General features: G+C 33.1%; 1 protein-coding gene across 1 annotated transcript; it reads left to right on the top strand.

The window, feature by feature from the left end:
* The first annotated feature begins 19,771 nt into the window (after positions 1–19,771).
* Positions 19,772–20,767, top strand: LOC127078905 (uncharacterized). Its single transcript, XM_051019320.1, has one exon. It carries the CDS (start codon positions 19,772–19,774, stop codon positions 20,765–20,767), a length of 996 nt encoding a protein of 331 aa, XP_050875277.1.
* The last annotated feature ends 5,291 nt before the right edge of the window (positions 20,768–26,058 follow it).

Raw genomic sequence — 26,058 nt, 5'->3', positions numbered from 1 at the left:
AAGAGATTGTATGGTCAATCAAATTGTTGTTATTACTATTATATATATTTGAAAATAAAACTTCATATGTTCCTTGAAATTAAACAAAAAACAAAAACATTGCATGCATCATTTGCATAGCAGGTTTTCTTCAGCCAGATGTCTTATCGGTTATTCTTATGTGCTTCAGCCAAACTGACTCACAGATACAGCACTCGTGCTAATCAACCAAGGATAATGGAGCATTTAAATCAAGAGAACAGAGAGTTGAAGTATGAAATTTCCAAGTTAACATCTTTGATGGAATCTGTCATTACTGCACAGAACCAATTTTCACCAACTCCTGCAACTCCTCCCCAGAGGGCTGTTATTTCTAAGGTTGCTACCTCAACCGTTCCAGTTGCTGCTAGCCAATCTGGTCCTTCTATGCCTGCTGGATTCCCTTGGGGGATGCCATCAAACTTTATGCCTGAAGGGTATGCACCCATTTTTGTCTCTTTGTCGGAATCTAGCCCGATCATGTCAGTGCCTTCTCCAGTTGTTCACACTCTGCCTCGTGTTGAGGACACTATCTACCATATCGAGCCATCTGAGGGTCCAGACGTGTATGAGAAAATGGACGAGATGAAGGATCAGTTCCTCGAGCTATGTAAAGAGTTAAAGACTTTAAGAGGAAAGGATTTATTTGGGAAGAGTGCTGTTGAACTTTGCCTGGTGTCTAATGTGAAAATCCCGATGAAGTTCAAGGTCCCTGACTTTGAAAAGTATAAGGGGAACACTTGTCCGCTAAGCCACCTTGTGATGTACACCAGAAAGATGTCTACTCAAACTGATAATGATCAGTTGCTGATTCACTATTTCCAAGGCAGTTTGACTGGTGCTGCTTTGAGATGGTATATGGGTTTAGACAGTGCAAGTGTTCGTACTTTCAATGACTTAGGTGAAAACTTTGTCAAGTAGTACAAGTACAACGTTGATATGGCGCCCGATAGAGACCAATTGAGGTCTATGTCTCAGAAAGATAAAGAGACGTTCAAAGAGTGTGCCCAAAGATGGAGGGAGTTGGCTGCCCAGATAAGTCCACCATTGGAAGAGAAAGAGATAACGAAGATCTTCCTGAAGACGTTGAGTTCGTTCTATTACAAACGTATGATTGCCAGTGCCTCCAATGACTTTACCGAAATGGTAAATATGGGGATGAGGCTAGAAGAAAGAGTTCGTGAAGGACTTCTGTCTAAAGAAGAAGCATCATCTAGAGGAAGGAGGGAGAAACTAATTCAGTGTCCATGGGGAGGCAGAGGAGGCCTCATGTCAAAAAGAGTTCTCAACCTCGTTAACATCACCATGAAGTTTCATCAGTGATTCATGTATTTTCCAACAATTCCAACAATCAATCAATTCCTATTCAGCAACCACAACGTCGACAACAACCACAACAAAGAACCAACAACAACAACAACAACAACAATAATAATCAATAAAGATTTAATAGGAAGAAGGTTTCCTTTAACCCTATTCCTATGTCGTATGCAAAATTATACCCATCCTTGGTTCTCAAGAACCTCATTTAACCCATAAATCCTCCACAGATTCCTGAGCCACTTCCATGGTGGTTCAAACCTAAACTTCGTTGTGCTTTTCACCAGGGAGCCCATGGCCACGATATAGAGAACTGCTATCCATTGAAGTATGAAGTGCAAAAACTTGTGAAGAGTGGGATGGTGTCCTTTGAGGACAGAGCGCCTAATGTGAAAGCTAATTCGTTGCCTGGTTATAGTAATACTACTATCAATATGGTGGACAAGTGTCCAGGGAATTTCTGAGTTTTTGATGTAATACGTATTCAGAGGTCTCTGGTGGAGATGCATAGGACTCTTTGTTTAATCAGTGATTGTGAACATGACCATGATGGTTGTGCCATTTGTGGTGTAAACCCCCATGGATGTGTGATTGTCAAGAGGGATATCCAAAAGTTGATGGATGAGAATGTAATCTAGATTCAACAGTCGAGAGATATATATGATGTAAATGTAATCGTGTCTGTGTTTAAAACCCCTGAGCGGGTAGTTATCCAGTTTGATAGCAGCAACAACAACGATGTCGACAGATCGATATCGTAGTTAGTTATACAGTTAATGTGCCATGTTCCGTATACATCCGATAAAGTTGTGCCTTATCAATACCACACCACAATGATATAAAATGGTCAAGAGGTTCCTCTACCAGTTACAGACTTTGTGGTGAATATTGCTGATATTGCAAAAAGGTGACCCGTAGTGTCGTGTGTTTGGTCCGGTTTTTCTGAAAGAGGTAGAAAATGTTGTAACAAGTAAGAAGGCAGAGATTCCAGTAGCGAATCTGGTTAGTACTTCAGTGTGTCAGTCTGGTGAATCCAGCAGACTAAAGACTAATGATGATGATGAAGTTTTGAAATTGATCAAAAGAAGTGAGTTCAATATTGTGGAGCAGCTGCTCCAAACTCCGTCAAAGATCTTCGTGCTGTCATTATTAATAAACTCAGAGGAACATAGGGAGGCACTATAAAAAGTGTTTGAGCAGGCTTATGTGGAGCATGATGTGACTGTGGATCAGTTCGACCACATTGTTGCCAATATTACTTCTTGCAATAATCTGAGCTTTTGTGGTGAAGAGCTTTCTGAGGAGGGTAAACACCACAATTTGGCGCTACACCTTTTAATGAATTGTAAGGAGGATGATATGTCCAATGTGTTGGTTGACACCGGTTCGTCTTTGAATGTGCTTCCGAAGTTAATTGTGTAAAGACTTTCTTACCAAGGGGCCCCATGAGATACATTGGCGTAATTATTAAAGAGTTTGATGGTTCTCGAAAAACTATCATTGGTGAACTGGACCTTCTAGTGAAGATAGGTCAAAATGATTTCCAGATTACTTTCCAAGTAATGGATATCCACCCGGCCTACAGTTTTCTATTGGGAAGGCCATGAATTCATGAAGCTGAAGCAATGACGTCTACTCTACACCAGAAGTTGAAATTTGTGAAGAACGACAAGCTTGTCATTGTAGGTGGAGAGAAGGCACTATTGGTAAGCCATTTGTCATCTTTTTCATATGTTGAAGTTGAGGAGGAGGTTGGAACGATGTTCCAAGCCTTGTCTATTGCTGAGGAGAAGAAAATTGAGGCACCCGTGTCTTCTTTAAAAGATGCACAAAAGGCTATTGAGGCTAGCAACATTGATCAGTGGGGTCGTATGATAGAGATTGATGAGAACAAAAATAGGGTTGGATTGGGATTTCAACCAGGACAGTTCAACATTAAAGTTGAAGTTGTGCAACCAAGTTTCCGCAATGGAGGGTTCATTCATGAGAATGATCAACACTCAGCTGTTGTGATTGAAGACAGTGGTGATGAAGACGAAGTTTGCGCCAACTTTGTGATGCATGGCCAGACTTGCAACAATTGGGTTGTTGTCGATGTATCACAACCTTTATATAATTTTTTTGTACCATTTCCGTCATTTTTCTGTTTTACCCTTACACAATTTTTTTGTATCACTTGTTCTCTCTGTATTTTCTCTGTGTTTTTCTTCTCTAGGTTGTTTTACAGGTAGTCGTTCCTGCTCAAAACATGTCTTCTTCATCTTATGATCCCCAGAGATTCAGATCTGCCGCACATGTAGAACAATTTAAGATCATCTCAAAATGAAAAATAATTGAGGAGAGAGCTTAGAATCTGCAACCAGACCAATTGCCAGAGGCCCCTGAGGTGCTCAAAAAGCACAAACTAACATACCTCAATCAGAAAATCCAACCTGTAGTGCAGGAACTGGTCCTTGAGTTCTATGTAAACGCCTATAGAGCTCCTGGTGACGAATCTACTTCGGTTACTGAGTTGGAAACCTGGGTCTGCGGAAAACGAATTGAGTTCGATTGGAAGAATATTAACATAGTGTTGAAATGTATGTTTCGAGAATCCAACTGCAGATTCCACATGATGGAATCTTCTTCTCGAGTCGGTTGCCATATAAGGAGATGTGTGACATGTTAGCTCAGCTAGGTAAAGATTGGCAACCAACGGTAAAACCCAATCCATCTAAAATGCTTGTTGTAGATATGAACCCCATTCTAAAGGCATTGGTATACTTCATGCATCACACCCTGGATACGAACCTCAGTGGTTCTGATTTGATTGCTGAGAGAGCTCTCGATTTATACTTGCTTCTCAAGCTTCAGCCTGTCAACATAGGCAGGATTATTGCGGGAGATATGGATGAGATAGGTGAGTCTCTGAAGAAATCATTGAGGCACGATATTGTGATCCTGTTGTTATGTCAAAAGGCTGGGGTAACAAACCTAGATGGCAGATAGATGGTGAAGCCAACCCGATCTTTAAACCCTTTTTGGTTGAAGGAGAACACTATGGTGCGAGTGGATTTGAGTGCTAGAGTGAGTGGTATTAGGAGACCACGGCTGATGATGCAGGATCGAGCATCCCACTGAGGGAGGACATACCTCACGAAGTACCATTGGCAACTCTGAATGTAGCTAAGGAGGACTCCCGTGCACATTTTGATAAGACGAGTAAGTTATGCATGATGCAAGACATGTGTGCACACTTTGGGTTGTCTGGCAGTTAGCTGACACTCTAGGTAGACACTTGGGCAGCTGCTCAGAGGTTTCGAGACTGCTTTGCAGAAGAGCCACCAACCCTCTACTATGATCGTTATCAGTACCCTGGTATAGAGACTCGATCCATCTGGGAGGACCAGGTCATCAACAACCTCAGTCGCAATAGAGTCCACTTCAGCAGACACCTCATCAGCAGTCGCCTCACCAGCAGTCGTCTCATTAGTAGCAGCATCATACTCCACATAGTCAGCTAGGATTGATGTCCCCTATCTCTACTTTTGTGCATGGGAATCAGAGGGCTGATGCATCCACGTTCATTGATTTTGATGTTGACATACAAGACATGGATGGTGATGACGACGTTTAGATTTCAGTTGTATTTTTATTTCTTTTCATTTTGTATTTTGATTTCTCATTTCATTTTAGTTTGATATTTGTTATTTCTAGTGCTTGTAATTTTCTTTTGTTTTTAATTGATTTGTAATTTCCTGATTTGGGCCTGAATTTTAATGGAGTTTTATTTCATTTAGTACACAGTTTGTTTTTTTGTTTGAATAAGTGATGACTACTCGATATAGTGGTTGACATGGTTCCCTCATAAATAATGCTCGAATGTCTCTATTTATCTACCCCAAGTGATGATACTTCTGAGAGTGATTGAACATAATTTTCTTGAGTTTTATTAATAGGGAAAACTACTTATTATAACTGAAAGTGAAGTTACATCACACAAGACATACTTTGGAGTTTGTCAGCTTTACCCAACATGGTGAGGTCAAAAAAATTCAAACACAATATTCATCATGAGAAATAGTTAGGTATGTCTTTATCAATCATGGCTTGTGTATGTTCTCTTCAAATGATGATTGTTGTATTACACACACTGAGGTACGTTGTTTGTGTTTACCCCTGAGCCTTTCTAGCCATCCTTTTTATTGTTATTCATTGTTAACCCCATTTGAGACTTTATCCATTTGTTTGTTTTAAAAATTACATCATATTAACCCATGGCCCAAACACTTCCCCACCATGTTCTGAATATTTATGTGAGTTATCAGATCTACGTTCCTTCTAAGTTTGGGGTTGTTGTTGGGATAGCAACCTTTCAGCTTGGGGTAACTGTGCATCATTAGTACAAATGAAGGCACCTGGTGATTAAAAAGAAAAATAAGAGAAGGAAAAGAAAAGATGAAAATTTGAAAAATCAAATTGAAAAAAAAATATAATAAAAATAATCATTATTGCACTCGAAAGAAGGAGAAGTTAGCGGATATTGAAAATAAAGACAAATCCAAAAGTTGAATCTTCGATAACAGTTAATCCTAAAGGACGAGTGCAAGAAATAATTCCAGCAGTAATCCATCAGAATGAGTATAGTGAAGATAACAATCGTATTGACTATAAACCTTAGCCTACTCATCCATATAATATTTCACTGTAACCCAAGTCTCATTACAACCTAAAAGACCTCAAAAAGTGTGTGTGGTATGCATGTTGATATGAAAAGAGAATTTATTCAAGTTTATGATTCGGTATTGTGTATTGTGAATAGTGAGTGTAAACACTTTAACCCTTAAGAGTTTTGGTGAGAGTGTAAAATAAGTTGACAGGTGAAATAATACTTCAAAGTAAAAGTGTAATTGAACAGTCGAATGTGGTCAGCAGAAGGAACGGAAGGTAGTAACAAGACTATTATGATGGTTCACATTACTTTTTCTACACATATGCTATACATTCTTCTATTTCCACCACTAATGAGTATCCACTCATAGTCCATACAATGAGATCATACATATTCTCAAGTTTTAATTCATTCAACCTTAAATTAGAAAATTATAGAACTAACTAGTTCACATGTTCTTACATATTAATTCAACTTTAATTTATGCAAAGATACTAACAACAACACACATATTCTTAAGTTTTAGATTTTATTTTCCCTTAAACTTGTAAATAATTTAATTATTTATTTATCATATTCCACTAAATTGGCTAATTTAAATAAATGAATAGAATATAGGTTTTACTTATTCGATAAAAATAGAGATTTGCAATTCTCACTAAATTAACTATTCTAAGTGATTAAAATATGTGATTCTCACTAATTAATTAAATTAATTATGTGCTTCTACTTAAATAAAATAAATGGTGTTTCAATTTATTAAATTAACCACTTGTAAAATAATTCTAATAATTCTAATTTCAAGTACAAATAAATCATTTTGAGAAAAGATACATGTTTTTATCTAATTAAATCAATTCATCATAATATAATAACTTATCAAATAATGTACTATGCTAGGAATAAATATTGTATCACCATGACTCTGAATAAAATAATAAAATACATACAATGAGTAGCTTTGAATTTAAATAAAAGTTCATTATTGTAGCATTCACATTTTTCATCTCATGAATAAAATAAATAAACGCATTGTATACTAATTTAATAAAATTGATAGTTTAATAATTGATTTAAATTTCTTATGCATAAAATAACTCATTTAATAAATAACAAATCGTAAAAGTTATTGAGACAAATATTTATAATTTGAATATTTAAAGTTATGTATATATATATATATATTCTTAAGTTTTAGATTATTTGTTTTCCCTTAAATTTGTAAATAATTTAATTATTTATTTATCATATTCCACTAAATTGGTTAATTTAAATAAATGAATAAAATATGGGTTTTACTTATTCAATAAAAATAGAGATTTGCAATTCTCACTAAATTAACTATTCTAAGTGAGTAAAATATGTGATTCTCACTAATTAATTAAACTAAATTATGTGCTTCTACTTAAATAAAATAAAGGGTGTTTCAATTTACTAAATTAACCACTTGTAAAATAATTCTAATTAATTCTAATTTCAAGTACAAATAAATCATTTTGAGAAAAGATACATGTTTTTATCTAATTAAATCAATTAATCATAATATAATAACTTATCAAATAATGTATTATGCTAGAAATAAATATTGTATCACCACGACTCTGAATAAAATAATAAAATACATTAAATGGGTAGCTTTGAATTTAAATAAAAGTTCATTATTGTAGCATTCACATTTTCCATCTCATGAATAAAATAAATAAATTCACATTTTCCATCTCATGAATAAAATAAATAAACATAACATATACTAATTTAATAAAATTGATGGTTTAATAATTTATTTAAATATCTTACGCATAAAATAACTCATTTAATAAATAACAAATCATAAAAAAATTTGAGACAAATATTTAAAATTTTGGGGTGTTACAACGACTCTTGGTTCAGAGATGTACATTGGTTATTTGCCCAAAGGTATATATGAATCCAAATAAAGGTTGTATTTGGTTCAAAGAGAATAATATATCACTGGGGTGAATGATTGGTAGAAGGTACTAAATGAAGGTAGTGAATAATGAATGATGCTATGTGACTGATGTAGAACAATGAGAAAGTCAGAGCTCTGTAGTTCATGAAGCTAATGCGGAAAGAACTAAAAAATTTGATTGGGTTGCCAAAAGACGAAGCAAAATGCTTGAATAGCAGGAGTGTGACATTAACCAATAAGTGGTATTTAGCCAAAGGGACAAAAGAGAGATGATTGGCCTAAACACGAGAGGGTTTACATGGCAATAGGGATTCGTCTAAGCACGAGAGGTCTTATAAGACGAACAATGAATAAGAGATGATTTTCCAACACACGAGAGTGTTTCAAAGGCAAAAGAGCTCAAAGAGGTTTGTCTAAGCACAACATGACTTATAAGACAAACATGAATAAGAGAGTGGACCTAAGCACAATAGGACTGACAAGGCTCACAATTAATTAGTAGGGTTTTCCAAAGCACAAGAGGATTGATAAGGCAAATAATGAATGAGAATTGGCCTAAGCACAAGAGGACCGATAAAGCTTACAATGAATGATAGATTGGTTGGGGTTCAAAGATTTGACCACAAAGGAATTAATCCAAAGGATGCCTGGATTTCAGGGAGAGTATGATTAGTGATCCAAAGAGGAAAGGGTGATTAATGTGCTTGAAGAAGACTTTGTCAATTACATGATTCGAATTGCACTAAAGTCTATGAGCGAAGGCAAATACTTTGAATAGTTAGGGCCTACGCCCCATACGTAAAGGTACTATAGACAAGGGTAGGAGACCCTCCCTTTCATCATTCTACGTTACTTAAGGCTCGTGGCGTATAACTCTTATCGTGATTGATAAGTAGCTATAAAAGATTATGATTATTGATTCTAATAGTGCAGTTTTGCTTGTTACGGGAGAAGACTGAACAATCATTTGATTCGAATTGCACCAAAGTCTATGAACAAAGGTGAATACTTTGAATATCTAGGGCCTACGCCACGTACGCAAAGGTACTCTAGACAAGGGTATGAGAGACTCCATCTCATCATTATTCATTTATGAAGATTGACAAGTGTTGATACTCCTTTGCTTAAGGCTCATTGCACATAACTGGAATCAAGATTGACAAGCGTTGATACTCATTTGCTGATTGATCTTGTTGAATGTAATGTTGTTTATGAAGAAAATACTTGTCAATCATTTGATTCGAATTATACTAAAGTCTATGAACGAAGGGTAATACTTTGAATAGCATAGCCTACACGCCGTACACAAAGGTACTCTAGATAAGGGTATGAGAGACTCCGTCTCATCATTCTTTGTTACTTAAGGCTCATGGCATACAACTTGAATCAATATTAACAAGTGTTGATACACATTTGTTATGCTTGAACTGAGATTCACTCTGTCTTAAATGTGAAGGCCTTGTACTAACTTGAAGTCTTGAACTCTTGATCTTGAATCTTTAGGTCTTGAGCTCTTGAGGCCAGTACAACTTGAACACAACGGAATTTCCCTATCAAGTGATCAAAGGTATTTTGATCACTTAAATAGATTTGGGGAATTGAGCATAATGCAAAGGATTTTATTGATCAAAGTACACTTTGATCAACACCATCAGTGGGTTTGAAAAAATACAGTTGAACTAGGTACTAGGTACATAATAAACCTAATTAATAATCAGTCGTATTAAACCAATTGCATCCATAATAAACCCTAAGCTAAGAAAGCATGACAGATCAGGAGATCCCAAACCCAATGGACAGAATGGTCGATATGCACAAAATAGAAGTAATTAGGGAATTAGTTAAAAAATTAGAGAATTTAATCCACAAACGCGCTTTTCCAACAAGCCATGGCAATATTCAGCAGCGCGAAAAAAGAAATTCTCCTTCATCACTCTCACGCATCCTCCCCTCCTCTCATCATTAATTCGAATGTTCAGTGTTCATCGAGAAAAAAAAAAGGAAACACGAAATCCACACCATAAACAAACACGAAGAAACATTCACATGGCTGAAACAATGGATCCAAAATTCACTTTTTCAACAAATTATAAAAGTCAGCATCGTGTTTTCACGGCTGAAGCGAATCATCCCAAATGAGCTTACATTCATAAGTTACAAACATAAAAGAATGTTCACCAAGCTGAAACAGATGGAAAAAAGTGCTTATGTAATAAGTCAGGGGCAAAACTCAACATCACGAATGTCACTGTTCTTCACCTACTGTTGCACGCTCTCTTTCTCTCATCATCAATTTGTCCATTCAAATTTTCTCAACCACGAATCCTAATTGCGTCTAACAACAACTATCGAAATTGCAATGGCGTCGCATCGCAACATTATCATGAAATCGAGACTAATCGTATTGAAGCAAGAAAAAAACTCACCAGATTTGACGCGGTGGCAAAAAGACAGGTATCAATCTCTTGTACGCTTCTTCTTCTTCACTCTGAGTCGTGTTATTTCTGTTGCGTTGTTGTTTGCTGCTTGATTGATTGAATCATGATGTTTGCATTCTCTGTGGGTTGTTTACACGCGTATGAACGAAGAAGCTCTTGGATTTTTCCTGTATGAATGATTTCTAAATTTCTGATTTTTTGGCTCTGTTTGTATGAATGAGTGAAGAGAGATTTTTGGGTATATGTGATGAATGAATGAAGAAGATTTTGGATTTGTGATTGAAAGAACGACGAAGATTGAAGAATGATTTTTGGATTTTTTTTTTGTTTTGTGAGTGCAAAATTTTATTTATAGTGCTCAAATTCTATTATCAAATTCACATGAAATCACAATCCAAATTTGCAAGAAATGCAAATGATGGTTGCAAATGAAATGAAATGGTTTAGAGTTAGTTATCAAATGCTCACTTCAGTTAGTAATCTGTTATGAAATTCAAATTCAGTCTGGTGAGTTAGGTATGAAATTCAAATGAGTGAATATGGTTTTAATTTGATTTTATATGTTGCATTTGTATGTGTTACAGTGGGAGTTCGAAATCAACTTGCTGTATGTTTTGGCTTTTTAACTGTAAATTTCAATTTGTTAGTTTACTAATGTGAATGTTAATCGTGAGATGAAGTTTGCAATGTGAGTGGATGTGTCGTGTTATGAGTTAAAGTTTAATTAATTTGTTGTGAAATGCAGGGATAATAATTGGAAATATTGTGAACTCATGATACAAAGTGGAATTGGCTTGTATGTTGAAATTGCTCACGTTGGAATGGCTTGTAGAGTGGAAGTTAGAAACGGTGGCATGAAGAATGGACTTGGAATGCGTTTGGTATATGGCTTGAAAATTAAATTGTGTAGAAATAGAAATGGTAGGTTTTATAATAATTTGTGAAATTGGACATTCTATTGAAACTTGAATGTAATTTTTGTAGTTGTGAATTGTAACTTGAATGAAAAAATGTTGTAAGTTGAAAAATATGAATAGAGTTCATGAATGATTGAATGAAATAATGGTTTATGGTTGCAATTTGAATGAAACATGGTTTGTGGTTGCAATTTGAATGTTGTAATGTAATTGAAATGGAAATGTAAACTATAAAAATGTGAAATTGAATGATGGAGTAAAATGTTGGAACTAAATGACTTATGAAATTTTGGTTTTTAATGGAGTGAGGTTTAAAAATGGTCCAATGCTTGCAAGTACAAATGCTGGTCTGGTTGGTCCGTCTAGTGGTTTGTGACCTGCTCCATTTGGTGGTCTGACCAAGAAATGGACCTGGTCATGGACCTGATTTCATGTCAAATGAAAACATTAATTTTGGTGATGAAACGTAGCAAAATGAGTGAAAATAGGCCTTATGGGTCAAGGAAAAGTCATTTGACTTTGACCAATAAATTGAGTGAAATGAATATGCTACAACATTGTATAAACTGAGTGTGGAATGATGATCTTGACAACACCATATGAATGGACACAATGACCATGAATCAAGATCTTGAAAATAATATAAGAATGAATGCAAACAATGACCTTGATCCAGATGAAATCTCCAAACAAATTGACTTGTAGGTTAGATGAATGAATCTTATGCACAATAGTAGGTTTAATGGTTGATGATGCATTACAAGGTGTATGACAATATGGTCAATAACCTCTTCCTAATAAGCTAGGGTTTCAGTCAATTTCATGGTCAAAAGTCAACTCACAAGGGCACCTAAGTACCAAACATCCCTGATTAGGGTTTCATGATGCACACCTTCTAGTCAAGATCTTCAAACTAAGCATGAAGCTCCAAAATTAAGCTCTTAATATACGGGCCAACAAAAATAGGGTTTTGATGTCATGACGAATGTTATGTCGTGGTCTCTTGAATCCATGTCCCAAAGACCTATAAATTAGGGTTTTGCCCCAATAATGAGCAAACACCAAAGACCTCAAGGAAAACCAAGTTTTTGTGATCCATCAGCTTTGAATCCATGATGCTTATTAGGAAGTGTTAACATGAATGAATGATGCATATAAATTAGACATGAATGAATGCTGGTGAATCTCAAGTCATAAGTTGGATGAAAAATGAAAAGGGGAGGGCAAATTTGTGGGTATGACAAATAGAGATTGATAGATACAATCATTTGTAACTAATTGGAAAATAATAGAGATTGCATGCACAAATGCACCTAAACAAGAGGTTTATAAGTAACATAGAGGGAAATCGAGATGTAATAATGAGAAACGAAGAGAAAGTGGAGGAAGAAATAAAATATTATTGTTTATTTCCTCTTTATTTATTTAATATTTTTATTATCCAAGTTGATTTTTTCCTCTATATAGTTTCAACGTAATCACTTAACAATTCATTATGAAAATGCACTTTAAGATTGTAGATATAAGAAGGTGCAAAATTATTATGTTATAGGAAGAGGAAGACTATATTGCATCGTAGTGTCAAAGTTGGGTAATAAAAATCTCATTATATCTTAAATATTCATCCATAAAACTTAAAATTTCACTACAGAGATACTTAATCTTTTAACATATTAGCAAAAATCATAGGATACTCATTTTTAGGAGCAACAACAATTACAATTTTTAGTATATATATATATATATATATATATATATATATACTATATATATATATATATATATATATATATATATATATATATATATATATATATATATATATATATATATATATATATATATATATATATATATATATAAATATATAAGAGAGAGAGAGAGAGAGTTTAATTGAAATCACACTGACGGTGTAAAAGGATTTTACACAATCAGTTAATCATAGACGTCGGATATTAAAAGAAGTTTGACTTTTATTTTAAAAATCTATAAAGTAATACAAACGGATGATGGTGATGAATCGACGGTGTAAAACTTTTTACACTGACAGTGTATAGTAATTAATCTTATATATATATATATATATATATATATATATATATATATATATATATATATATATACACACCAAAGTAACATCAAATCTAATTCTTAGAGATACTCTAAATTAATATAAAAAGATATTATAAGATATTTATAATATTTTAACATTCCCTTTTAAGGTGTAACTTACTAAGCTTTCAACTTGCTATAAATTAATCATAAAAACAAGAGATCAAAGTAAACAAATTAATATCATAACCAACAAAGAGAGAGACAATAAGAAGAACCATCGTATAGGAGATAGACATTCAAATTTAGATTAATCTGTTTATCAGATATAGATAAATATAAAGATAACGTCGGAGATGACGTCGAATATGACATCAGAAGTAATGTCAAAAATAATGTATAGGGTGACACCAAAGATGACATCAAAATTAACGCATGATGTGACATCAAAGGTGAAGTAGGAGTGAACGAATAACAAGAGGATCATCCACACACACACACACACACACACACACACACACAGAGAGAGAGAGAGAGAGAGAGAGAGAGAGAGAGAGAGAGAGGAGAGAGAGAGAGAGAGAGAGAGAGAGAGAGAGAGAGAGAGAGAGAGAGAGAGAGAGGAGAGATAGAGAGAGAGAGAGAGAGAGAGAGAGAGAATCAACTAAGAAAATGACAACAAAGGGTATATATAACCAATGTCAAAACTAGCAGTAAGAGAATCAACAAAATATATGGTTCAATCTTGATATTTAAGCACACAAAGTGGTAGACAATATTCCGAGAATAATTTTTCGATTCAACGGGATGATTTTTCTTCAAGAAGTCTATTATTAAAAAAATATAAAATAACAAACTTTCTCAAATTTTTGGGGAACTAAATTGTGGAAGTAATGAGTAGTTTAAGGAGGAACGAAACAAGTTCTAAATATCATGTTAAGTTTATGATTATGTGTAAAATATGAGAGAAATTATCTATAACAATATATAAAGGGAAAATTTGGTTTTGGTGTAACCCTTTTTTCCACCATTTTTACCCTTACTTTATTGTATAATTTACTTAATAAACCACTATTATCAACTTCTATATAATTTCCTACCATTAACTTCCACTTTCTATTATTAACTTCCACATACTGTAATTTTTTAAAATTATATTTAAATATAAAATATGATTTATATTTATTCATTATCCTCTTTATATTTATTTATTTTTTCTTTTATTTTTAGTGGATAATATTTGTTGTTACATGTTGACTATAAAAGAAAAATATTTATATAACTTGCGGCAATAACTTCCACTTAATATTAACCCTCTCTCTCACACGTTATAAGAAGTTTACCAAAATAAAAAAATAAAAATAAAACTGTTTTTTATTTTTTCAATTGATCCCCACACAATTGTTTAATCTTTAAATACCTTAAAATCAAAATGCTTTGGAATCATAATTGTTTTCTATTTCTTCACACAAAATGAAGGTTGAAAGGTTTCAGACAAAATGAAGGTTGAAAGGTTATATATATTGGTTAATTTTTTCTCTTCAGTTGAATATTAATTAGTATTCTTTTTTACATTTCTCATTTAGTTTCATCTTACAGATTTTAAGAGTTTAATATTAAAGTAATATAATATTTTTGTTTTGACGTCTAAAATTGTGTTACCCTTAAAGTTCAATGTAATTGTTGATCATGGATTAAAAAATAAGTGCAAAACATGCCCTATTATTTCTTATTTAGAAGAAAAGAAGAAAAATAGAGTAAGTTATTTATCCTTACAACAACTATACTGCGGATATGGAGACAAATGATAAAAAATTGTGAAGTTGATTTTCTTTTATTGTTTGTTGTTCTTAATTTTCACACATCTTTGGTTCTAATTTTCAGTTCTATTTACACGATTATGCTTATACTTTAGTAATTCTAACTATTTTTGGTTACTTGATTCTTAATTATTTTGTGGTTTTTTATTCATGTCTTAGGTTTTGGAAGAAGATTGCACTGTCGTAATGAGAAAAAAAAATATTGATGGAATGAGCATATGAAAGATATATAGGTGAATCAATCATATGGAACTTTCAATTGTTATTGTTTGTGCAATTCAAATGATAATCTTATAAAAGCAAAGTGGATGAGAAAAATAAAGAATACATCTCATCACGCAGAGGACTTCCAATAACAATGTATAGAGACAAAAATCCTCTCCTATTTCTTCTTTGTTTCTATACATTTTTTAGTATTGTTAATTTTTTTCAATTGTTTATCTATATTTTCAATTGATGTGTTTCTATTCCATATTTTTTTATTCAATTCAATTTTTATTATTAATGATCTTTGTTATTGTTAACGTTCTCTTTCTCAAATTTTATTCTTGATATTTGATTGTATAATTTATGTGATAACTTCCATAAAATTCACTACTATTAACTTCCATAAATTCAATTTTTGTAGACAGAGTATCACTTACTTGCATCAATAATAAATTTAATCATAGTAGAAAAAATACTATAAAAACTTGCATCAACATATGAAAATCACTACAAAAACTTAATTGCATTCACATGAAGTATAATCACATATATGTAGAATCAACCATAGTATGTGAATCAACCATTATCATCACTATGAACCTTGAAAATTCAGATTTCTTTTTTAATTTATTGATATATTTCATTTGTAAATTTTATTAATTTATTAGTAATAAACATATTAAAAATACAAAGTTTGAATATTTTTAAATCCTACATTTAATTTTATAGATAAAATAATATAATAGATAATATTCGTAGTCAAGATTCAAGATTAATTTATTAGTAATAAACATATAAAAAATACAAAGTTTGGATATTTTTAAATACTACATTTAATTTTATAAATAAAATAATATAATGGAAAATATTCGTAGTCAAGATTCAAGAGAACGTCAAAGAGAAAGACGGACACAAAATGCAAGACATCGAAGACAGCGGATGAGTGTTGAGCAAGGGCAAGAAGAATTGGCTAGAAGGCGTTCGAATTATAGACAAAATAAAGACAAAGGAAAACAAGTTCAAACATGTGATCTTTCTGATATGAGAACCATGATGCCATTTCAAGACTTGACAAATGCCAATTTTGCTTCTCGGTTTTATCAAAGAGCACATGACAATGAAGTTGGACCGAGTACCACATATGCCAGTCGCGTTCCATCCACGGGTTAGAAACTTTAAATTATTATATAGATTATACTTTAATACTTTATATTTAAAAAATATCAATTAATATGCAAAAATAATTGGCTGATATGTTAATTCAATACTAATTTACAGATCAAAATTTTACATACCCGATTTTCCAATAAAATGATAACCACAAAGCAATACCATTTATAAGAAATATTGATGACAATGATTATGGTAAGTATAATTCTGTTTATACTCAAATTGATAGTAACACACATTTAGATTTATATATTGTTGTTATTTTTCAACTAGAACTCTATATTGAAGTCAATACTTTCTTTTATAGAATCACATTCGCAAAATATTAATTCACCTGTTGAAACTCACGAAACACAAATAGTTTTTGATCAAGGTACGATTATGTATTTTTAATCCATACCATATATTATATGTTTTTATTTAAATATTATTTCATGTTAGTCACCATGTATATAATAAGTATATTTCTTTTAATCCATGTTTTGTATGTAATAAAACACAAAATCAAGATATATTTTTCAAGCAAGACATAACATTGCTAGAAAATTTTGAAATACTATTATGACAATAAAATCCCTACTTCCTACTTAGAGTGAGTGTAGACGATGCAATGCAAAATTGTTTCATAGAGAATCTCAAGATATGTGTTGCAAAGAGGGAAATGTGACAATTTCACAAGTGTCTGCTCATGACGAGTTGTTATAGTTATTTTTAGATAGTTCTACTGAAGGCAGACATTTTAGACAACATATTAGAAGTTATAACCATGTAATGTCGTTTACTTCACTAGGTGTTCATGTCGATGAAAGTTTGGTTGCAACTGGTCGTGGTATTTACACATTTCGTGCTCAAGATGCAATTTATCACAAAATAGGAGGTTTTCATCCGAATCAAGGTTCAAGGCCACATTACTTGCAGTTATACATTTATGATACCGATCATGAGCTTCAAAATAGGATGAGGGAAAATCCAATACTTAACCAAGCCGTAGTGTATAAATTGCAAAAACTACTCCACCAATGCAACCCGTTTGTCATTGTGTTCAGGCAGCTTGCACTAGAGCCAAATATTGAAGAATGTATGTTTCTCATTAAAGAACTTCCGTTGAATCAACCACAATATAGTCTCCCTTCAGCTTCCTTAGTCACAGCAATTGTTATAGGTGGTGGTGATGAATATACAATAGAACGTGGAAGAGATATAAATGTCATCAACTGTGATGGAAAGCTAACAAAGGTTCAAGAAACAATGGGGTATTATGATCCTTTACAATATCCTATATTGTTACCGTTCGGAACATATGGTTGGGACATAGAAACAAAAACTAATGTTGGAAAAAATGTTACATGCCGAGAGTACTACAGTTATGTGCTTCAGGTACACGCTGAACTATTTTTCTAAGAAATATACTTCTAAATGTGTGACAAAAAATTCAAGATTGATTATTTTATTTAATGTAGATTCGTCGTAATGATCAATCTATATTGTTTAAATCGGGTCGACTTTTACAACAGTATGTTGTAGACAATTATGTAAAGATTGAAACAGGAAGGTTGAGATGGATCCGAAGAAATCAAAATAATATTCGGTCTGAGGTATATCATGGGTTACAAGATGCATTGCACGATGGGGAGAATAACGCAGGTATTTAATATAATATATTATATTTATACATGAAGAGTTTATACTTTATGTTTATACCACTATCCACACATTTAATTTTTATACTTTTCATATATTTCTATAAATAATGTCGGACAAAGAACAATACTGTCATCGTCATTTATTGGCGGTAAGCGAGATATGACACAGAGATACCAAGATGGTATGGTCATTGTTCTTAACAATGGTAAACCAGAAATATTCCTTACAATGACATGCAATCCTTCTTGGATTGAGATAACTTCCAAACTAGGCCTCCATCAAACCCCACAGGATCGACTTGATTTGTTAACAAGAATTTTTCGATCAAAATTTGAGCAGTTGAAGGATGATGCCATTAACAAAGGAGTCTTAGGGGGGGTTAAAAGTTATATGTATGTAACCGAATTTCAGAAACATGCACTACCACATGTGCATATGCTACTCATCTTGGATACTGATGACAAGTTACGGGAACCTGAAGAGTATGATAGTGTGGTGAAAGCAGAAATACCACGACATGAATCTGAACCAGAAATGTATGAAGTTGTGTTAAAACACATGATCCACGGGTCATGTGGAGTATTGAATCAAAGCTCTCCGTGTATGAAGAATGGTCATTGTAAAAAAAGATACCCAAAAGACTTTTGTGAAGAGACGCATCAGGGAAATGACTCATATCCTGAGTACATGAGAAGGTTTAGTGATCCCATTTTTTAAAATAGAATTAAGTCTGTTGATAATAGATGGGTGGTTCTTTATAATCCATGGTTGTTGTTGAAGTACGATTGTCACATCAATGTTGAGATTTACAGCAGCATCAAAAGTATTAAATATTTGTATAAATATGTTTACAAAGGTCCTGATCGAGTTGCAATGGAGGTTCACAGAGGTACAAATATGGATGAGGTTCAGTAATATGTTGATGCAAGATGGATTTGTGCTCCAGAGGCATTGTGGAAAATATTTAAATTCACACTTTACAAGTTATATCCCTCTGTTGAAAGACTACAAATCCACTTGCCAAATCATCATCAAGTGCGGTTCTATAAGCATCAAAGAATCACAGATGTACTAAATGATAACCAAAATGCAGTAACCATGCTCACTGAGTTCTTTTCACTAAACCAAATGGATCCACATGCTAGGAATTATTTGTACAGAGAGATTCCAAAGCATTATTGTTGGCTAAAAAGGGTCAAAAAATGGCAACGAAGACGGACAAAACGAAAAGTTATTGGTCGAATCTATACAGTATCTCCTTCAGAAGGTGAGAAATTTTATTTACGTGTTTTGTTGTCTCATTTAAGAGGTTCAACAAGCTGGGAATGCATTCTTACACATAATGGTGCATGTTTTTTCATGTTCAAAAAAGTAGTTGAGGATTGGGGGTTATTAGAGAGTGACAATAGTATTCGTGAATGTATGCTTGAAGCATCAAATATGCGTATGCCATATGCTTTACGAAGGTTGTTTGTGACTATATTAATTTTCAAATGACAAATATTATTGTGGGAAATAACTTTGAAGATATGTTATTGAGGGAATTGAGAGATCTTTTGCTGCTACATGGAAAACTAATCAAAAACTACGATCTTCCAATATTGACAATGGAAACAAATGAAGTCGGGGGAGTGCCAACAATTATTCAAGAAGAGTTGTCGGTCCAAATTCCAGATGAAGACATTCAATTTGTTGGGAAGTTAAATAATGACCAAATGAGTGCTTACAATACAATTATGAACGTCATCCACCAAAACCAAAGTCAATTTTTTGTTGTTGATGGTCTTGGAGGAACAAGTAAAACTTTCCTTTATCGAACTATAATGGTAAATTTGAGATGTAATAGTCAAATTGTCTTAGCAACAATTTCCTCAGGTATAGCTGCTAGATTATTACCTGGTGGTAGAACTGCACACTCTCGATTTGGGATCCCCATTGATATAGAGCCCATTTCTATTTGCAAAATAACAAAGAAATGTGACCTTACAAAACTCATTAGAATAACCAATGCAATCATTTGGGATGAAGTACCCATGATAAATAGATATTGTGTGAAAGCATTAGATCGATCGCTACAAGATATTATGAATATCGATGCTCCATTTGGTGGAAAAATAATGATCATGGGAGAAGATTTTCGCCAGGTGCTTCCTGTTATTGAAAAAGGAAGTATAAGAGAAATGATTTCAGCGTGTATTGTTAAGTCTCAATTATGGGCCACCACAAAGATCCTACACTTGCGCCAAAATATGCGATTAATTCATGACCACGAGTTTACACAGTTTCTGATGAGGATTGGAGATGGCAATGAACCTGCTAAAGAGGATGACATGGTCAAGATGCCTGCTGAAATTGTAATACCATGGGAAGGAGAAAGCGCCATAAAAAAGCTCATACAACATACATTTCCCCAATTAGAAAACCATGGATGGGATGCTTCATATATGGTGGAGAAAGCCATACTTATCCCTAAAAATTATGATGTACATATGTTGAATGACATGATTATTAATAAGTTCCCTGGAGATGAACATATTTTGTTATTTTTGATGAGGTTGAGGGTGATACTCATAATCTATATCAACAAGAATACTTACACATAATTGCTCCTGGTACTTTACCACCACATATTTTAAAGATAAAAATAGGGACTCCTCTGATGTTATTGCGAAACATAGACCCTAAATTTGGGTTGTGTAATGGGACAAAATTGTTATGCCGTGGTTTTTTTATGAACTTGCTTGGTATTGAAATACTTACAGACTACAACGCTGGAAAAAGAGCTTTCTTGCCAAGAACTAAGCTCAAAACCACTGATGGTGCGGGACTTCCTTTTGTGCTTATTAGAAAACAGTTTCCTGTCAAACTAAGTTTTGCAATCACTATAAATAAATCACAAGGAAAAACAATTCCAAATGTCGGAATTTATCTTTCGTGACATGTTTTCAGTCATAGACAATTGTATGTTGCTTTATCAAGAGGTGTTTCGCGGGCTGCAACAAGAGTGTTAATTAAAGACGTAAAAGTAGAGGGGGAATAAGGGGATTTTACCAAAAATATAGTTTTTAAATAAATTTTGTTGTCACAACCTCAGGTATTTATCTATTATGTTTAATCGTTCAACTATACTTTTTCAATGACACACTTGGCGTGTACTCACTAGATTACACTATATTTTTTAGTATATTAATTTACTTCATTTGTTTTGCAGTGAAAAGAGAGATATTTATGATTTCGGTTTCATGGTTGACATTCCTATTAAGCAACAATGTCTTTGTTAATGTTTATGTTTATTTGCTTAATAAACTGTGAGAAATATTTTTCTTCTTCTTATTCTATCTAAATCTTATTGTTTTGAACAATCTATAACAATATATAAACACAAAATTTAATTTTGGTGTAACCTATTTTGATTTTCCTCAATACGGTATTCCTAACCATCAAATTATTTCACTCACATTATTGATTTTCTTGAAAAAACCGGTTGAATATAGTCACATCACAATGCGATTTTCTCAATTCAAACCAAATTTAATGCGCGAATATTACATATTGCAAACAAAATTGAATATGTATATGAATAAATATCATATGTTTCATCATATAATTAGTTTATATTAAAATCAAATTTATAAAAAAAGACACTGTAAATATTTTCACTCGTTAGCGCAATAAAAAGAAACGGTTAAACGGGCACTCCGTTTGGACGCTAGTTATAAATAATAACAAAATATATTTTCCCTTCAAATAACTACGATAAACATGGCTAAACGAGTTAACCATCCAACTAAGATAAGATATTTATAATATTCTAACATTCTTTCTCAAGTTGAAGCTTAATGAGCTTTAAACTTGTTACAAATTAACCCTTAAAATACGAGATCAAACCAAAGAAAAAACTAAATTTAATACTAAAATATACTTTTGAGTAATAAAAAGGACATTAAAAATATTTATAATATTCTAACACTAGATATTTGTCTGAATTTAACTTCAAGTAATTTTTCAATTTCAGCCTTGAACTTCGAAACCACCTCTATTGTGAATCTTCTCGGGCTTTGATTGATCTCTTCTCATCGTTAAGAGATAACATATGCTCAATTAAACTTTGTTTCAAATTTGTCATGTCTTTATACTCGCAAGAAAAACAATGTTTATATTCAAAAAGAATTTTTATGATTTATTATTTTAAATCTTATTAAGTATATAACCTACGTAAGTATGCTTAAGTTTGGTACATTATTTTGCTAGATTGATTTCTTCAAGTGGATCTTGACCTTCCAACGTTCTTACTCCCTAAAATCAACCATTGTTAAAATCTAAAAGTGATTCACCAAATATACAAGTGAGAGATTCATTTGTTCAATTATTATTACAGTTGTCTTTGAAAAGTTTTAAAATTAATTTATCATTTGAAAAATTATCTTTTACAAACTTTCAAGTTTTGATTTTTGATTGATACATGTCTTTGAACATATTCCTTTATAATATATGTTTTTAAGGTTAGCTATAACAACCATCTTTTGTTGTTCAACCTAAAGGGTTGCGTTATTTTTTTTACCTTAAAATGTATATTCAATATATTTTTGGTCTAAAAAACTATACTTTAATTTTTTTTCTCGAACTACTTAAGTCGCAATTCGAGCAAAAAAGGCCTTTTGTGGTTATAACTACTTAATGGCCATTTTTGGCCATGCTCACCATTATCTTGGATGATGTTTACATCAAAACCACACACGGGGCTTCAAAGTAATTTTGATATTTTTCATTCATTTTGCAACATTTCTCGTATTGTTCAAAAATCTCTATTTATGTGTTTGTCATTTTAAAAGTAGTATCATATGTTTTTAAATACCAACATTCCATAAATCATCTTAAATAAATAGTATTTGATGAACCATGGAAAGAATAACACCCTTATCATGGATTCATTCACGCCAAAGCAGCAAATTATAGTTTTCCTTCAAAAGAACTACAATAAACATGGTTGAACGAGTTACTGGTTTAATTTTTAAGTTCAAAGAAATAATACTTTTTAATTTTGTATGCCTTTCCATTGAAATCAATGTTTACTACATTGTGATGAGCCAAATACTTTTTATGTTTGGTGAGCATATGAATAAACGGTTATGATATTGGATTCACACCACTACCATTAAATCATCTAAATTAAACTATGTTTGATTTTATCTTTGATTCAAGTAATATTTTTTTCCTCATAGCATATTAAAATTCCATCACAATTACTTACTTTAATAAAAAAGAAAATAATCAAAATGAATGATTATAACTCAAAATTGACCATAAATCATCCATATATAGGGGATGAAGAAGAGGAAAAACTTCTAGAGTTTTTTTAGTTGAGACAACACATTTTCATCATAGAAGATCACATAACATTGTTATTATAATTTTTTTTTATAATTGAAACCACCAGAGTATAATGATTTATTCATTTTGAAAAGTGAAAAATTCTTTCTCCAACCTTCTTAGAAAGCATTGTTAACCTAGATTTTCCTTATTCCTCGATCTTTTGTTCTTAACAGTGATTTATAACCTTTCTCATCTCCTTTTCCTTGGAACCATATAAAAGAACTTCAACCAAAATCAAATTGGAAAAACACAAGTGGAAGCCAAAACTTCGCAATCTAACAAACTTTTGCAAATGTAGTTGCAAATGGTTGTGACATTCCCCATAGTTAACTTTCAGTTTCATGCTTGAAAGGTGATTATCTATCCATAACTATCTCAGAGGAAGAGTATAAACTAGGCTCGACGACATGCAAACATAACCTCCATGACAGAATATTGTGTCCTAAAGGCTCTTCTCCTTTTACAGTTGCAAGCATAAAAACAAAGTTATCCACTCAGTGGTCTTCTATCACAAAATGAGGACTAACCTCTCCCTAGAAAGGTTTCTACAAGTATGTCTTATTTAGCCTTCAATATCTACAAAGAGTCAGATCTTTAAATCATGGAACTTAAATCCATATATCCTTAAAATTCCTCTGCTTTAAGGATTTTGTTTCCTCAAATGTGAATCACACTTCAACTAAAGTTTAGTCGAAATACATGGGTTATCCCAAGAATATTGGCGACCTAAAATAATCTTTGCTATTGCTAGTAGTTTAGGCATACCAATATGCATAGATTTCACATTCAGTAAACTTGCTTTTGATAAACCTTTTGGTCACTTGATGAGAGTGCTGGTGGATATAGATTAAAGATATAAGCTATAAAGTCATGGTAGAAAAAGTATGTTTTTCCTTCTTTGTTGATATATAATATGAGAAACTACCTGAACTCTGTAACCACTGCAATGTCATTGGACACTCATTCAGAGGTATGTAGGAAAATGGATGCAAATCTAGAGGAAATCATCAGGCCCAAATCAAAACGTGAAACTTAAAAAATTTATGCGCATGTGGCCAACACAGCTAAGGAACACATGGTGTGAGAGACATCCAAGACAAGAGTGAAGGCATGAGAAATAAGTGTAATACCCCAAAATTTACCCTTCATTTTTCCTGGAAGCATATGCTTTACACCTCATGCATGCATTCATTTTTAGGTCATTTAACATTAGATACATTGCATTTCATCATGTCAATCAGAATTAGATCCAAGAAGCTTTATTTATAAAAAAAAACGAAAAAATAATAATAATAATAATAATAATAATAATAATAAATAAATAAAAGAAAAAATCTCAGACTTTGACCTCTCTCAAAAGCCCACTAAGCTACCAATATTAGGCTATAAATACTAGAGTTTCAGTGAAATAAATATGGATTCTATTCCTATTACCCTGAGGAAAAAGATAGTGAGAGAAGAGCTAACAGAGTTCAGAGCAGCCTCCAAACCCTGAAGGGAACTCAACTGCACAGAATCACCTCTGCCTCACATAAACCCTAAAGATTGTTTTGTAAACCTCACGGGTGCAACTCAATTTCAATCAAGCTCTCCAATTAGGTTTGCCCTATATCCATCATCTTTATGCCTTTAAATGCTCTAAATGTATGAGGTATTATGGGTGAATTTGATACCCTTTTGATGCATGTCTTTTTTGTGAATTTTAATGGCATGATTCATGTGGTTACATTTTGATTTGGGGGCAACCCTTAATTACCCTATTTTTTTTTTGTCTCTAACCTGTTTGTTGAGTTTTTGTGAGGGCTCACATGACTTTTGCAGGGATAACTTGCGTGGTTTTCCACTTTATTTGTGGGATACCCCCTGAAGGTTTCATTCCGATTACCTGTACTGACTCACTTTCTTTGATGGTGTTTAGCTTGGAAGGATCCCTGGGTTTCCCATTCCTCTAACTGCTGTTACTTCGGATCTTTATCCGCGTGGTACTTTTACATTTTTCCTGCATTTTACTGCTTTCCTAGCTGGAAGACCTCGATAGGAGGCAATGTTTTTGTGTGTTTTTTTTACAGGTTCCTTCGTCAAGGACTGCCTTTTTACATGAGTTCACCAAACCCTAACCCTTCATTGATTTTTCTTCTCCTAAACACACGTTTACTCCTTCTACTACAGGTGAGTAAGTCTCCAAAGGTCGAGCATCTGATAGATTGCGTAGTAACGTCGTTCGTCCAAAACCCACTCCATAACCCCGTAGTTAGCCGAACTACGGCTTGCTCTGATTCTCATTCCAAATGAGATACGTAGGCATAAGACGCGATGTCTTAGCGAGCACACATCCCCCCAACCCATAGGTCAGCCGAGCTACGAAGACTCTGATTCTCATATTCAGATGAGATACGTATGCAGTGGATGCGACATCCGCGCGAGTCATTTTCATTTAACCCTTTTTTTTGGTAAACAGCACAAGATAAACTCACACCCTTTAGACAAGAACTACAAAAGTGGATCCCGTAGAGTACTACGG

The sequence above is a fragment of the Lathyrus oleraceus genome, chromosome 5 (genome assembly GCF_024323335.1).
Source record: "Lathyrus oleraceus cultivar Zhongwan6 chromosome 5, CAAS_Psat_ZW6_1.0, whole genome shotgun sequence".
Classification (NCBI taxonomy): domain Eukaryota; kingdom Viridiplantae; phylum Streptophyta; class Magnoliopsida; order Fabales; family Fabaceae; genus Lathyrus; species Lathyrus oleraceus.
Note: the sequence above shows the minus strand (reverse complement) of the source record. Positions and strands in the feature narration are given on the sequence as shown.

Coding starts and splice junctions, on each gene's coding strand:
- LOC127078905 (XM_051019320.1), top strand. CDS start 19,772: ATGGAAACAAATGAAGTCGGGGGAGTGCCAACAATTATTCAAGAAGAG.